General features: G+C 39.2%; 1 protein-coding gene across 6 annotated transcripts in view; it reads left to right on the top strand.

The window, feature by feature from the left end:
* ralgps2 (Ral GEF with PH domain and SH3 binding motif 2) overlaps positions 1–10305 on the top strand; it is a 90815-nt gene extending 80510 nt beyond the window's left edge. For all 6 annotated transcript variants that reach the window (XM_032571198.1, XM_032571197.1, XM_032571200.1 and 3 more), the window contains 5 exons: positions 2459–2564; positions 3964–4056; positions 5717–5822; positions 6495–6586; positions 6681–10305. In XM_032571198.1, coding sequence (XP_032427089.1) covers positions 2459–2564; positions 3964–4056; positions 5717–5822; positions 6495–6586; positions 6681–6710 — 427 coding nt within the window. In that variant the 3' untranslated portion in view covers positions 6711–10305. The remainder of the gene's footprint in view (positions 1–2458; positions 2565–3963; positions 4057–5716; positions 5823–6494; positions 6587–6680) is intronic.
* Positions 10306–15166: the final 4861 nt, after the last annotated feature.

The raw sequence follows: 15166 nt of genomic DNA on the forward strand, positions 1-15166 counted from the left end.
TGGCCTTGAACACTGTTATGAAATCATCTAAAATGAACCTGTCTGACAACATAAAGTAACTAAAGCATCTCAAAAAACAACACAGCAATAACTTTCTTATTTAGGGTCATATTGGTATGGACAGCTTTTTTTCCCCTCCCTAATAACTTAAATCATAATTTGAAAACTGCGTTTTGTGTCACTATTGTCTGATATTGACATCTGTTTGATTAATTGAAACATTTCAGTTTAACAAAAAGCAAAAACCAAAGAAATCTGTGAGGGGTTCAATACTTTTTTTTTTAAACAGACCCTGTGTGAGGCAATTCTGTCCATTGCAGCTTAAAGCAGCTTTCAGCTTTGGATTCATAAAACCGGCTTTAAACAGTTGCAGTGAGGTTTACCTAAATGGTGTTGTTTGCCTTTTTAATTAAAATGCAGGCTTTGAGTTTGGCTCTACAGTCTGAGGCTGAGTGCTTTTTCAGTTTGAGTCGTGGTTGATGGAAGTTGGCAAAATTGCACAAATGGATGAAAATCTTTTTTTTTTTTTTTCTTTTTTTTAAAGTTCTTCCACTTGAAAGCTTTGTTAAATGTTTTTTTTTCTTGGAAAATTGAGTGAAAATCATGATAGTGAATTTGCGGTAAATCGATGGTGTTGATATTTCTGTCACATCGCCCACTCCTAGGTTGAACAATTATGTATATATTATCTGGTAATAAATTACTTTAAAGCTTTAGATAGGGGGGGTGGGAGACATCGTATGTGTCAATTCTGATCTTTCTAGACTGTAAACTTTAGCTCTTAATGTAATTCCAAAGTATTCTACAGCTTGGAGCCATAATGAACCCCTGCAGACACCCTGCGCTCCTCATATTAATGGACACAAAGTAGATCTTGATTGCTGATGGAGAAACGAAGAGAATCAGTGAAGACATTTCTACGGAAGCAGAAACCGGCCGTCAATGCTGTTATTTTTTATGTGCTTTTTTTGGGATCTCATTATTGGAAAATAACGTATTTTTCATGTTGAAAGGAAATAAGTTTTTTCATGATGAGATGTTTGTCTGGAGATCAATGTTTTAGTCCAAAAAAAATGATAAATTGTTGATCCTCCCCTTCTGTTCATCTGTTCATGGTGTCGACATGTTTGCTCTTCCGCAGAGCGTTATGTGGCTACAAATACAGACTAGCCGTGACAGTGCATTTAATTACAGCCAGTAAACTACATCATTCACACTAAATTAGCTATAAAAGATTCATCTCGTGTTGCTGTCAGAAAACTTCACTGCAGATGGCTTTAAAATTTATAGTAGAATTCCTCTGGTTGTGAAAGCGTTGACTGAAATCTCCAATTCAGCAATCAAAAACACACATCTGTCTACACAAATAAATCCTGAGAAGTACAGAGATCCAGTTATGCTTAAAACTTATGTTTAAGATTTAAAAATATGGATGCACAAAGTTCAATAATTTGCCCATAACATCAGTAGGCTGTCCTGTGGTGGTGATCCAAAATAATCAAACATCACATTGTTAAATATTGGACATTTTTAGCTGGACTACAGTGAAGTTATCTGTTAGCAATAAAAAAATAAAAGTTTTTATAACAAGTTTATGAGTTACGTAGTTTATGATAAGTCCCTAAATGCATCATCATAGCTATCTGCAGGTGTTGCCACAAAGAGACTGGTTTCTTACTCTGACTGGGAAAATATGAAAAAATAGGTAGCTAGTTATGTATATGGAAAAAGTCTGGAATCTAGCTAGCTAACTGGATAGATAGCTAGAAAGATAGATGGATGACTGTCTATCTTGCTACCTAGCTCGCGCTCTGTCTGTATGTATCTGTCCAAAAGTTCACAGTGAACTTCACAGTTTTGTTTTACAATGAATAATGAGACTGAGAACTTTGGAAGCTATGACATAAGCTGTAGGAACCCTGGAAAGCTCTGGAGAGCAAACAAGGGTTAACGAATTAAACTGAATTAAAGACGAACCTCACCATATATTTTTCATCATGTGCTTAGAATCTGTCAATATGACATAACAAAACTAGTTATAGTAACAATAATATTATAAAGTGGGGACGGCTGCTTTCTGCTTCCATATATTTTTCTTGTAGGGTGAATATTTAAGCTTGTGGTTCTCTTTATCTGTCAGCCTTCTTCACTGAGTTTCCTGCTCTGATCCTCCAGACAGACACAATCTGCACACCACCTTCCCCGCGTCTTTTCATGCCTCCGCAAACGGCAGCGTTAAGATTTATATCTGTGAAATATCAGTTCTGTCAAAGGCGGACAGAAAAATGTTCCATAAAACATTACAGTTCCGCACAGGCGGGATTAAAGGTAGCTGTGCAGATTGTTTCTGCTTTTATTGTTGGTCTCTCTCCAACTTTATTCTGGTTCATTGCTCTGCATGGCGATGCATGGGACTTTGTTTATATGGCGTGTGATGTCTGGCTCTGTTCTGTTGCAGCTCGGCTGAGTCGGAGGAACTTGCCGTTCACCTTTACCCCGGAGCCGTCACTGTCCAAGGGGTGCTGAGACGGAAGACCGTGCTCAAAGAGGGCAAGAAACCAACCGTGAGAACATGCCGATACGCTTATTTAAATCAGGAGCATGCAGTGTGCATCCGTGTGCTTTTTATATTTAAAAACTTGATACAGAAACACCTGGGTAGTGTAGAACGGATGTGTAGAATAGGTGCAGGAAGAATATGATCTGCTGAATGCCTCTGCTCCCTGTGCAACACTATGAAAATATATCGGGTGTTTTTTCTGGTTTTGCATGTCTGTTACACTTAAACGTATCAGATCATAAAACAGATTTTAATGCATGACAAAGATAAGCATCAGATTATGACTGTAAAGGGATAAATCTGTCTAAATCAGCCTGGCACTTTTGGAAAATATATAAACCTCCATGACTTTTTTTTTTTTTTTGTGCTCCAGCTTCACTTGCAATATCCAGGCCTGATTATTGGCAAACCTTCTGGGGGAAAAAATTACTTGAACAGGACCAATTTGACAAAACAAAGTAGGAAAAGATATCTAAAGCAGCACAAAGAGATTTAAGAGCAGAGAATTTAGAGTAATTTATATGGCTACGGTGATTGACCGGATTACAAAATTACTCCGAGAATCATGGTGTTGGTAGCAGATTTCAGGGATTGTTTTCTACTTCTGTTGTTGGACGAGTGGTAATCAATAATCAATGGAGTTATACATTCTCCTGTTTAGCAGAAGATCTTATAAGAGAAAGTATGTCCATCAGTTTGTGACATTAAGCAGAAATAGGCCTGGTCCAGCAGAACAATGATTCATGTACCAAAAATAAGTTTTTCGAGAAGCTTAGTTAAACCCTGGACTTGTTACGATAAAACGATTAACTTTAACAGCTTGTTGTCCTGCAATATGGCTGAAGAGTGAGCCAAACTTTCCCCACAGTCATATTAAAGACGAACTGTCTCTTACTACAACAACACCTTTCTTAATTTACATTTTCACACACTCATGGCTAGTTATCATATTTAAATGGCTGAAGATATGTTTAGTGGCACGTAGGATCAGGTTGGTTTGGATTGCTGCGTTTCTCCCTTTATAAGTGAAATCCTCATCTGAAAACTGTTTCGTATTTGCTCCAGTCATCTTTATCTGAGAAACATTTAAGTCACAAAAAACAGAAATGATGTATACGGGAGCACTTTGTATGTGATTTAGTTCATCTAATCTATTTAAAACTTTTACTTGCAAAATTTATCTGGAAGAAAGACATCTTTAAAATTCTCATGCTTTGAAAATGTATGAAATTATTTTGCAAAAATGTCTTTTTAATCATCAAAACGAATAATTTTCGGGTTACTTTTCTTTTACATATATTTCTGAGCACACGTATTTTTTTTGTGCTTTCTCTATTGATTTAAAAAAAGTGAGGCTACTTATTCACTGTTGGCTTCATTTTAATATGTCTTTGTGCGTCCAGGTGGCATCTTGGACCAAATACTGGGTCGCGCTTTGTGGAACTCAGCTTTACTACTACCCTGCCAAGTCCCTGAAAGCCACAGAGAGGAAGCATGTAAGTCATACTGAAACCTTCAGTCATCGCTTGCGTTTTGGAGAGCGCTGCCCGAGGTTGTTTTAGTTGTTTTGGCAGACAAGGACAACAAACAGAACACAGAGACTCACAGTGTCTCGTTCTCCATATGAGCTGCAGTTGTGAGAGGAATGCTCCAAAAGCGTCTGTGTATTTTATATGGAGTGAACACATGATGGTCATTACTTGCCTCTAAAAACAGCTCAATTACCCGATGAACTCAGAGAAAAACACTTTGCTTGTTCTTGTTAACAGAAAACAAAGGCAAAAAGCTACATCCTCTTTTTTTTCTTTTTAAGCTGTTTAACGAGATGTTGTGTGATGCACTGGATCGTTGTGCTCGGTAATTTGAAGGAAGAAAAGATTAAGTAAAACCGAAAGCTTGGAGAAGGGAACAGCCGAGTGGACAAGATGTCCAGAGGCTGTTGGGTTCGTGTGAAGTGACCGGTCGTAGTTTGCGCAGAGAAGATAATAGGAGCCGTGTCTAAGTGGCTTCACACAAAGCTTTTCTCAGTAATTCTTCCACTTCAGTTTGAGCTTTTAGAGGCTTCCTCTGTTAATAAGTGGCTTTTAGGAAAGTAGAGAAATGAGAGAGAGCATACAGGGGAAAAAAACCTACCTGCATCTCATTTATTATGGCTGAATAGTTTAGCAGGAGTCCTCACAAACTGTGTATCCCAATAATGTGTACAGTAAATCATTCTTCTGTATACATCCAACTTCTTTTTAGTATTTTCTCTATGGGGAACCTTTGGAGCACGAGTCAAACTCAAGGCTCATAGGCCAAATCCGGCCTGCCGTAGCTTTTTATTTGGCCCTCTAGATTCTAGCCTAAACATTAATTGTGATTTATTCCTGCAGAATATTATGTTATCAATAAAATCAGTGCAGTTTCTATCTGTTTACTGCCAAATTATATCAATCAGTCCCTCCAGTTTCTTCAGAATTATCATGGAAATTCACGCAAAACCAACAAATCCCTGCACTTTTTTGCGCTAATAATTGGGGGTTTATTCCAGATTTTTCTCAAAAATGATCAAAATTGTTCTTATTTGTACTAAACGGCTGCCGCAGCCTTGGTTAATGTCGGACATTATCCCGTGATCTATACAGCGAGAAATAAAAAGTCACATTTACTGTCATGAATAAGTGCAAATATTTATATCTATGCATTTTATAGCACTTGAGTTTTAACAAAACAAAAACAAGTTTTACATTTTTCCTTAAGAAAAGCTCAAAGTGAAGCTAGAAAGGGTTTCTTTATGTAATTAAACGTAAACTCTCAATAGGCAGATTACCAGAGTTGTAGCTCCACTTTGTATAATGGATAAAATCATATTTGACAAATAGAAGTGTTTTCACTTAAAGCTCGTATTGTTAAATGTGTTAATTGCTTAGTGTTTGGTCCTAATATTAAGATATCTACCCTAAAATATCTAGAACCTACAACGACTGTTTAAAAAAATGCAAACACTAGTCATGGAGTTTCCCCTTTTTTTCCTGATGCAGTCATAGTACTATGTTTTTATTCTCGTCCAGAGGTGATTTTATGGAGGATGTCGGCCTCTGATCTCCTGCTCCATGCAAAACATTTTGACACATTGTGCAAAAACTGTGTCCATTTTATTTGTCCTCCTCTCAGTTTAAGTCCACGTCCAGCAAGAGCGTGTGTGTGGTGGGTCTCATGGCCATGATGGCCGACGATCCAGAACATCCTGACGTCTTCTTGCTGACCGACTCTGAGCAAGGTGAGACTCGTGCACTAAAAATACGACCTCAGCTACTTTGGTGTTTATGTTATTTCAGTTATGGCCAGCTGTGGCTGAGGATAATTTGTCTTCACCTACAATGTCTTGTGTTGTAGTCTGCTTACTGGATTTGCTTCCCTCAAAGCGAAATGAGACATATTAATCTAAAACATAGTTAAATTACTTATTAACAAAGAACTTCCCCAGTCTATATGTCAGGTGCATGTAAAAAGTATTCATCCCCTTTTACCTTTTTGTTATTGCTTTTAAAAATAATTAGAATTGACAAAATTAGGGGTTTTTTGACAAAGAAAAAAAAAATGTCAAAGCGAAATCTGATTTCACAACAAATAAACGTGCCGATTTGTAAAACCAATAAAAGTGTAAAACATCCAAGGGGGGTGAATTCTCTTTATAGGCATCTGTACAATTTAGGGAACTTTTGGCAAAAATTGGTCAAACTGGATTTTATTTAGGAGGACAAATTCATATAAACTTTCCAAATCTGGCATTCCTCATGAGAGTAGCATCCACTGTCGCTTTGCTTTCATTTTACTGGGTCCCTGAAAGTCGAGCAGCACTTCAGCCGTCTTCGCAGACCACTGAGAGCGCTGGTGGAAACGAGGCGCTCCTCTTTTCACCCTATTTTTTTTCTCTCTCTCTGTTGCCTAGGTAACACCTACAAGTACCAGGCAGGAAACAGGATGAACGCTTTGCTCTGGTTCAAACATCTTAGTGCTGCCTGTCAGAGCAATAGGCAACAGGTAAAAAGAAAGAAAAAAACCCACACACCATAAGGGTCACAGATGCACACAAACGCACCGCGTGCATTCTGTAAATTATTGTTTCTTAATGCAGGTGCCAGCCAATCTGATGTCATTTGAGTGAGCGGACGGTGAGCAGAGAGGGTTGAGGAAACGGAAGCGAGGAGGACGAGGAAGTGGAAGCTTTCACTGCCATGAGCCCCGACAGACCGACTCTCACCCCCCTCCGACCTCACCGCAGCCTCACCTGCCACTACTGCCTTAACCAGAGTTCCTAGTTGTGTCTGTGTGTGTGAGCGCAGGTCTGTGTGGAGACAAGCGACTGCTTTGGATGTGCTGACCACTGAACAAGGACCTGCACCACTGCTCCCAACTCCCACTCGCTCTCCGTGTCTTTTGTTCAGCACTCCAGCGGAGCCCTTACACTTCTCTCCCCCCCCCACCACACACACACACACACACGCCCACACACACACACACACCCCGACGTCAACATCTGCAGCTTCATTAGTATTCTTTCTGAAGAGGCGAGCTCATTTTAATCACGTCTTCTTCCAGATCACATTCGGTCAGAACACGCTCCAGAGCCATTTCTGCTTGAATGTTACAGTTTTAGTTGCTTGTTTTTGCTTAACGATTACTTGGATCACACACACGCAACGTTCTGTTATCACACCGGTGTGAACGTAAGGGCTCCAGCTTCTGCAGGAACAATTCCCTCCTTTCCTGAGTGTGTACAGTTTTTAGTGGAGAACTTGCCCTTGTTTTTCTGTCATTTACTGAATTTACTAGATGTTTGTACAACTGCATCAGGGCGGGCGGAGCTTCTTTAGATTTTTCAGAAATCTCGTCTGTGGTCCACAGTGGTACGATAAACCCAGAATCTAAGCTAAGTTCGTGGTTGGACAGATGCTTTCCAGTTTGTTTGTTTGTTGTCGTTTTTTTTTAATTATTATTATTATTCCAATGTTTTCACCAGAGAGGAAATGCTGCGTTTCCTGGACTCGCGCATTCAAAACACTAAAGACTTGAAGCTGTGAAAAGTCCAGGAGGGAAAGAAACAAGAACTAATGACTCGTGATTTTATCTCCTCTGCTCCCCTCTGGCCCATTTGGTTTGTTGGAGCCTCCGTTCTGGAGCAGACACTCGAAGCTACCCGGAGCCATACAGAGTCTGTTTTTAGGCTGTTTTTTTTTTTTATTATTATTATTTTCTGTGTTGTTCGGTATATGGAGAGGGATGGTGCAGTTCACAGTATTACTGTTGCCCAGCAACGTAGGTTTGTCTGTTGCATACGAATGTTTTTTTTGTTTTTTGTTTTTTTTTGTTTGTTTTCTTTTTCTACTTTTGGAATATTTTCTTTGAACCCTTTATTATTGATGTGGGAAATTTTCAGAAAAAAAAAAATCAATTTTGCTTGTCCGCTTTAACTAATCCCGGCTCAGTTCTAGGCTCCTAACGAAGTGGCGTCTTGGGTGGAAAAAAGGAAGCCTCACAGGTGGCGATTAGTGCCAAGTGACGTCAGCCTGACTGCTTTTTTTCTTTTCCCTCCTCTGGTTGACGAGACATTGAAGGGTTATCAGCTAAAGTCTGTGGGCCGCAGAAATCCTACCGTGATTCACGAGCAGAACCTGAGGAGGAGAGGAGGGTGGAGTGATATTCAGAAATAGCAAATCATTTTATGAACAGGTGTTTGTTTACATTGTACTGGTGCATCTCAGTAAATTGTAAAATTGTCAAAAAGTTAGCTTATTTCAATTGAACTTGTAAAATAAAGTCAGGCACTCCTTCGGAATCACTTCCAAACTCTTGAATGGGCATCTTTTCCTTCCACTAAACCTTCCTTAATCTGCCTGGATACTCATGTGAACGACCAGCTTCTTTAGCAGCAACTTTGTGTGGCTTACCCAACCTGAGCAGTAACCTTTTCCATTAGCTACATTTGTTCAAATTAACAGAAATAAAACCTTTCCACTTATCGCCCTGTTTATAATAAATCTATATAATATGAGTTATACGTCACTGAATTACTGAAATAAGCCACATTTTCAGTGGAATAGTAATTTATTTAGATGCACCAGTATGTTTATACAGCCTAACCCCTTCACTCTGCCCGCTGTACCGTACTAGTAGGAGCTGATTTGTGCACAGGCACATGTGTGGCCTGTCTCTGAGGTACAGTGCTGGAGCAGAGCAGGTGGTTAATGGGAGGCAAATCTCAGAACTAACTCTTACCTCCTGTCCTTCATCTCTGAGGTGATCCCCAACGTCACAGACACACACCCTGATGTAGAAAATCTGTCCTTTAGCCCAGCATACTGTACAGTTTAATGGTTCAAAAGAGCCACTTTTGATTAGGTCAGACATTATGTAGATGGACAGGATCAGGTTAGGAAAACAAATGAGAGAAAAAGAGATGTAATGGTGGACGAACCTGTGGAAGAATGAATGAGGAAGCCAAAGAAAGGCATGTGTAATGTGTCTCTGCAAGTGTGTGTGTGAGGGAGAGAGCCTGTTCATACTTCTCTATTTTTTTTTTTTTTAAACGCAATGTAATCAAAGCCAGGTGAGGCAGCCTGCCACTGCAGAGCAGTGGTGGGGGGCGGCGGGCGGCCAGTTTACCCAATCATCCGTGTGACTAACGGCTGACGCTACGGCTCCACGCCGGCTTGCTTTGCGCTGGACGTGTGAAGAAAAGGCGGACTCGGAAGTGGGAACTGAACCGGATCAGAATAAGGGACTGCTTAGAGGGACAGTGCCACAAACTGTGGAGACGGGCCCGGCCGGGGGTTTGGCCCGAAGAGACAAAGAAGGTTAAAGTGTATTTAACCCTGGGGACGCTGGAGGCCGTTTTCCTAACCGGACGGCGCCGGTGAGGCACTGGGTGACTGCATGAGAATCAAAGCGAAGAATGTGAGAATCTGCAGAGAGGACTGTGGAGCAAAGTAGCTGGGGGAACGGATCCCCATCCTGACAGCGATCACCTTTCCTTTCTTTGCATTTGCTTTATCTGATGCTAATTGACAATGATAATTGAAATTACAACCTATGTAACTGAGTTTTATACCAGAGCAAATAAGTGCTTTATGGGTTATCTGTGAATTTGAGTTTAATGATCATGACAAGCACTTTTTGTGACGTTTTCCCCTCACTGTTACCTGGGTTTACATTGTTTTTTATTATTATTATTATTATTATTCACTTCTGTACAGCGTATGGTCAACATAATGGAAACGCGTTGAATTAATTTTGGAATGTTTCAGTCGTAGATACTGAGCCGACATTGACATGAGATCCATTTTTGTTTTGTGTAGGAGTAGAAACTGCAAGTATTGGTCTCCCTTTAGAGCTTAAAGCGCCAGGCTTTACTTTTCTCTGCTTCACCAGACTGTTTCCTTTAAACTGACCATACTCTCTGCACACGCACAGCTTCCACCGTATTACCCGCTTTGCGTCGCTAACCTGAGTTCAGTCGAGCAAAAGCGTTCAACCCCGAGGAAGTGTTAGTTTATTCTTTGAACCAATGTGACTCTGTGCCACCTGTCGGGTTTCATTCACTGTTTACCAAGAACGGCTACGACGGCTTGACCTTCAGCTGACTCCGTGTGTCTCTGTCTACTTGTGTCGCGGCCGTGGCGAGCGCTGTGACCTCTCCTCTGAGTGATGCGCTGCCTGGTGTGAAGACTGAGAACCAATAAACACTCTGCCCTGTTTTTTTTTTTTATTATTATTTTATTTTTACTCCACACTTCAGCTCTGTGTTTTTGTTCTCTTTAAGGTTTAATATTCAGACTGTTTTAGTAAGTGTTTAGCAAAAATGATTAATTCCCCCCCCCCCCCCCCCCCCCCCCCCCCACCCCACCCCCCCAAGACTACAATGTGTTTTTACTGGGATTTTATTCAGTGAACCAGCACAGAATGATGTGTAACTGAGGGGAATTAAAAGGATGGATGCGTTTTCCAGCCACATATCATTTTATAGCACAATCAAGTTACCATGTTAACTTCAGTTGTTACAAAAATGATGTCAAATATGACTTAAAAAGAACTTTGACTATGTGATTTAACGCCATGAAATGGGGCCTCTGTCTCTTTAAAAACTCCTCTTTCTGAAACGATGCCTTCAGGAAGTCATCACAGAGAGGTAGCTTGCATAATGAGCTCAGGAGATGCGCACTTCCATAAGGTGTTTGCTAATTGCTCCTGGCTAGTCTGAAGGAACTGAGTGAGGGAATCTTGAAAACCAAGGAAGAACTTTGTCTCTAAAGGCGGGACTAGGTCCCACACAGGCACAGCTGAATATTTGCCACAGGAGATTAGATTTCTCAAACATGCCTGGAACAATCAAGGCAACTCTCAAAAATATGACTTTGATGAGGAAATTACATAACATGATGTAAAGTTCAAGAAAGTTTTGACTTAATATTGCAACTTTAAAATTATGTTCACTACTTGAAATTTAAAGTGAGGCATGAATATGGAGCCAGTCCTCTTCTGTGATTCTCCTAATTAAATCCAATGCAATCAGTTGCCTTAAGAAGTCACCTGGCTAGTAAATATAGCCCTAATCTTTTGGGAAATTCAAAATCATTTTACTGCTGAGCAGAGGCGTTTCCAGGAAGCTTTGAAAGCGGGCTGAATGTGGGCCGGTGGGAAGCGGAAGAGAAGAGGCCTGAACAGAGTCACAGATTCACAACATGCTCAAAGAGAGACTGATTGAGTTCTGATTAATTGAAGCTAATTTCTCTTCTTGAGTTATTCATTAAAAAATATTATCCACTTTCTCATCGACGTAGTTATTAGGCGTTGCCTAACCCAAGGTGGTCTACATTTTTGATTTGTCCAATTTACATTTGAAGAGTCATTTTAATTTGTGGGAGTTTTTGATAATGTATTCATATCAGAAGGTGCAGCTGCTGCAGAAATCTGGGCTGGATTTAAATCCCTGGCTAATCAGCTACTAATTTAACATTTTGACTGATTTATTGACTGTCAAATGCTCATTAGCTGCAGCTCTGGGATAAAATAGTCTACATTTAAAGAGAACTATTTTTTACTAAAGTTGGCAAAAATTTAAGCAGCAAAAATCTGAGGAACTATGATCAGTAAGGCAATACATACCTGTGTTGCACATATTGAGTATTCAAACTACTTTAAAATTAAGGTCTTGACAGTATTTTCTTTAATTGTTCTTTATCATTTAAGTGAAGAACAGCACTACATTTGGTTTGTAGAAGTTGTAATTTACATTTTTTTACATTTCTGCTCTGTGCCATCATCCTATCTGGCACCAATGCTGCGTTCTCCAACGTAAACTTCCTAACAGTTTAAACATGTATTTTAAACAATTATTGAAGTTTGATTTTTTTTTTTAAATAAAATCTATCAGGGGAAGATTGCAAGACCAAGGAAGATATTGAATCTTTGGGACTGAAAGCTCAAATCAAGATTCCTTGAGAATAGAAAATACACAACATAAAAAGGAAAAGGTGAACTGGAAGAAAACGTCTGAAGCCAATCGTCCTGAAAAGCCCATTAAAAACACCCACAGAGGGACAAATGAAAAGCTTTCAGTGGGTTGTAGAGGTCATGGATGATGAAAGTGAATCTGCATTAGAAAAGATGTCCGAGCGTTTATTTGGTGTCATCTGAAGGCGTCTGGCTGAAGGAAACCAGCCCGTGTTCCCAGATACTGATGATGTGGAGTGTCGGGTCAGGACAGATGGCAGCCATTACCTCTGCAGGAAATGTACAGTCATACAGAGAATTTTTCCACTGCATCAGTCAAAAGGAAGGATGGTGATAAAAGGGACATTATTCAGGATGAGGACGTCAGCAAGCAGAATAAAAACGGACCGACGGCTCTGTGACAGATGGCTAGCTTTTCTAGCAACCTCAAAGCTGCTAGAAAAGCTGCAGCATCATTTTCCTTACAATGTTTCCAAAATTAGATCAGTTTACTCAACATTGAGTAAAACCATCACTTACTCTCCTAATTATTAAATAAAACTTATCTAAGTGAAGAAAAGTCATTTTATTACTTTTTGTGTAATTTGCTAAAGGATTTGTGATCCCGACGAGGTTTAATGGAAGTGCCAGAGTGACCAGTTTTCTTCTGCTGGTCGGAGCGTAAAGTGTCGCAGCAGCTCCCCTCCCCCACCTGTTGCTGAGGTGAGTCGGTGAAGGCTGCTACCATTTATTGTATTGCTTAAGAAACAAATGAACATTTCGCTGCGTAGAGGCAGCCTGAGCAGAGAGCCGGATTAAGTGAACAGCTAATATCAGCTTACTTCATACCTAGAGCAGAAAGACAAAAAATGCATTATGTGCAATACACACACTTATTTTAAAACTACTCATAATTTTAGTAATCCTTTAGATTATTTTTTCTTCATTTTATGTATGAGAATCAGTGTGCTATATTTAACACTATGCTGACAATAATATGAAATAAAAGGAATAATTGTGCTAAATTAAAGAAAATATATCATGTTAGTTTTTTTTTTAAAGATTTATGTGTAAATGCAGAGAAGCATTTGGCTCTCAAATTGCTCTATGCTTTTTGTCAGAAAAAGTTGTACTGAAAAACCCAGCTGTTTTATTTATCTATTCTTTATATCCATGATCTATTGATGCTAACTTACAAATAAAAAAAGCTAAGAATCAGATCATTAGATGGTGTAACATAAACTTTAGTAAAAGCCAAAGAAAAATATAAAAAGTCTGAACTAAAAAAATTGATTGTAGCTTAGAACCTACTGATCGTTTTACATGTATTTACATAAAAACAGATTTAAGTACACTGTATTTATTACTTTAAACATTCATTCAAAAGCCTTTAAGGAATAAATATTAACTTGTGTGTTCTTATCTGTACATGCAATACATTTATTTATATGAATATACAAAGAAGTACACGGAAAGCTATCACTGAGCTTCATCTTATTGATGTTACCTCAAGATATTTCCTCTTCCTCGTACATGAGCTGCAGAAATAACTCAGATCAGTCTGTTGGTTTGTCTTTGAAGGACGAAATGTACCAATATTCCACAAAGGGGTCACCATGCAGTCAGGCCACCAGATAAGCACGTAAAAGGTCAACGTATATGATGCAAGGTTTAATATTTAGAAGTGAGAATAATTAAAATGGTGTGATAAAAAAAGTGGGATTTCCCCATGTGGCCACATAAAAGAAACCATGAGACATGTGATGTGATGGGATCCATCTGACAGTGGCTTGTTTAAAATACAAGTGAATCTCAAATGTCACTGAAATGTCAGCTTGCTTCAGTAATTCAGCTCAAATCTGAGACATATATCTATCAATACACACAGAGTGATATGTTTCAAATCTTTGCATGTGGTTTGGTTATTTCTTTTCATTTTGAAAGTTATAAATCCCACACCAGCAAATGTCAGAGCTCCAAAAGTAATCACTGACTGTGGAAGCTGGACTAATCGATAGATGGATAGAGCTCTACGTCTTTCCACCGTCTTCAGGGATCTGGGACTTTGAATTCCAGATAAAACGTAAAATGTGTTTTCCTCTGAAAACAGGACTATGGGCCAGTCCTTTTTCTCCTTGGCTTAAGATGTTTCTGACATTTTTTCTGGTTAGAGAGTGGTTTAACACAAGCAATGCAACAGTTATAACCCACTTTCCTGATTCTTGAAAAATTGACTTCAACAGCCGCTCACGCCTTGTGAATCTCTATCAAACCCTATAAGGACTTTCACAACCCTCTGAAGGTTGCAGTTATTTCTATTAATTTTGCACTTTTTCCTTCCACTAAACTTTCCAGTAACGTATTTGGATATAATGCTCTGCGAACTGGCCTCTTTAACAATCCCCTTTTGTGGCACTCCCCCTCCTGATAGTGATCACAACATAGCACTTCATTATCGAAAGTCATGACAACCAAAATTAACTGGAATTAATTCTTTAAAAAATAGATTTATAAATTAATTTCTCTCTTTGAATTGAATTACTGAAATAAATTATTTGTAAGATGTTCTCATTTATTGAGCTGTAACTGTAATAGGGGAGTTGTTAAAAATGTTTGCCTTATTAATTATCTAAGCTTATTCTCTGTAACACAGACGTGATATAGAGCACTGAACGTTTTTTTAAGCCACAAAACCACATTAGATTAGTGTTTTGTTTTTTCTTCATAGCACATAATGTACCAATTTTCCATCAAGGGACTACCACACAATGAAGAGACCAGCTCAACAAGTGAAAGGTCAGAGCATAAGATTCAAATATATTTATTTAGACATAATATCAAGATAAAAACTGGGGGTTTTATCTTGATAAAAGACTGGAATTTCCTCTGCAATCATTAAAAAACCATGTCACGCATAATTTGATGTTACGCCTCTGGATATGGTTTGTTATAACAATGATAAATAGTTTCATAGTGGACCATTCAATCCTGTGGTTTTGGTGTCACACCCACATGTGAACCACCGTGACTCAAGTGCCGTTTGTTTCCAGCTGATTAGCTTGCAAGCCGCCTGGCGTCATGGCGCAGCGGTGAAACACCGCCACCTGGCGGGCGGCTGCTGCCCCTGCGGCA

This window comes from Xiphophorus hellerii, chromosome 9 (assembly GCF_003331165.1).
Source record: "Xiphophorus hellerii strain 12219 chromosome 9, Xiphophorus_hellerii-4.1, whole genome shotgun sequence".
NCBI classification, from domain to species: Eukaryota; Metazoa; Chordata; class Actinopteri; order Cyprinodontiformes; family Poeciliidae; genus Xiphophorus; species Xiphophorus hellerii.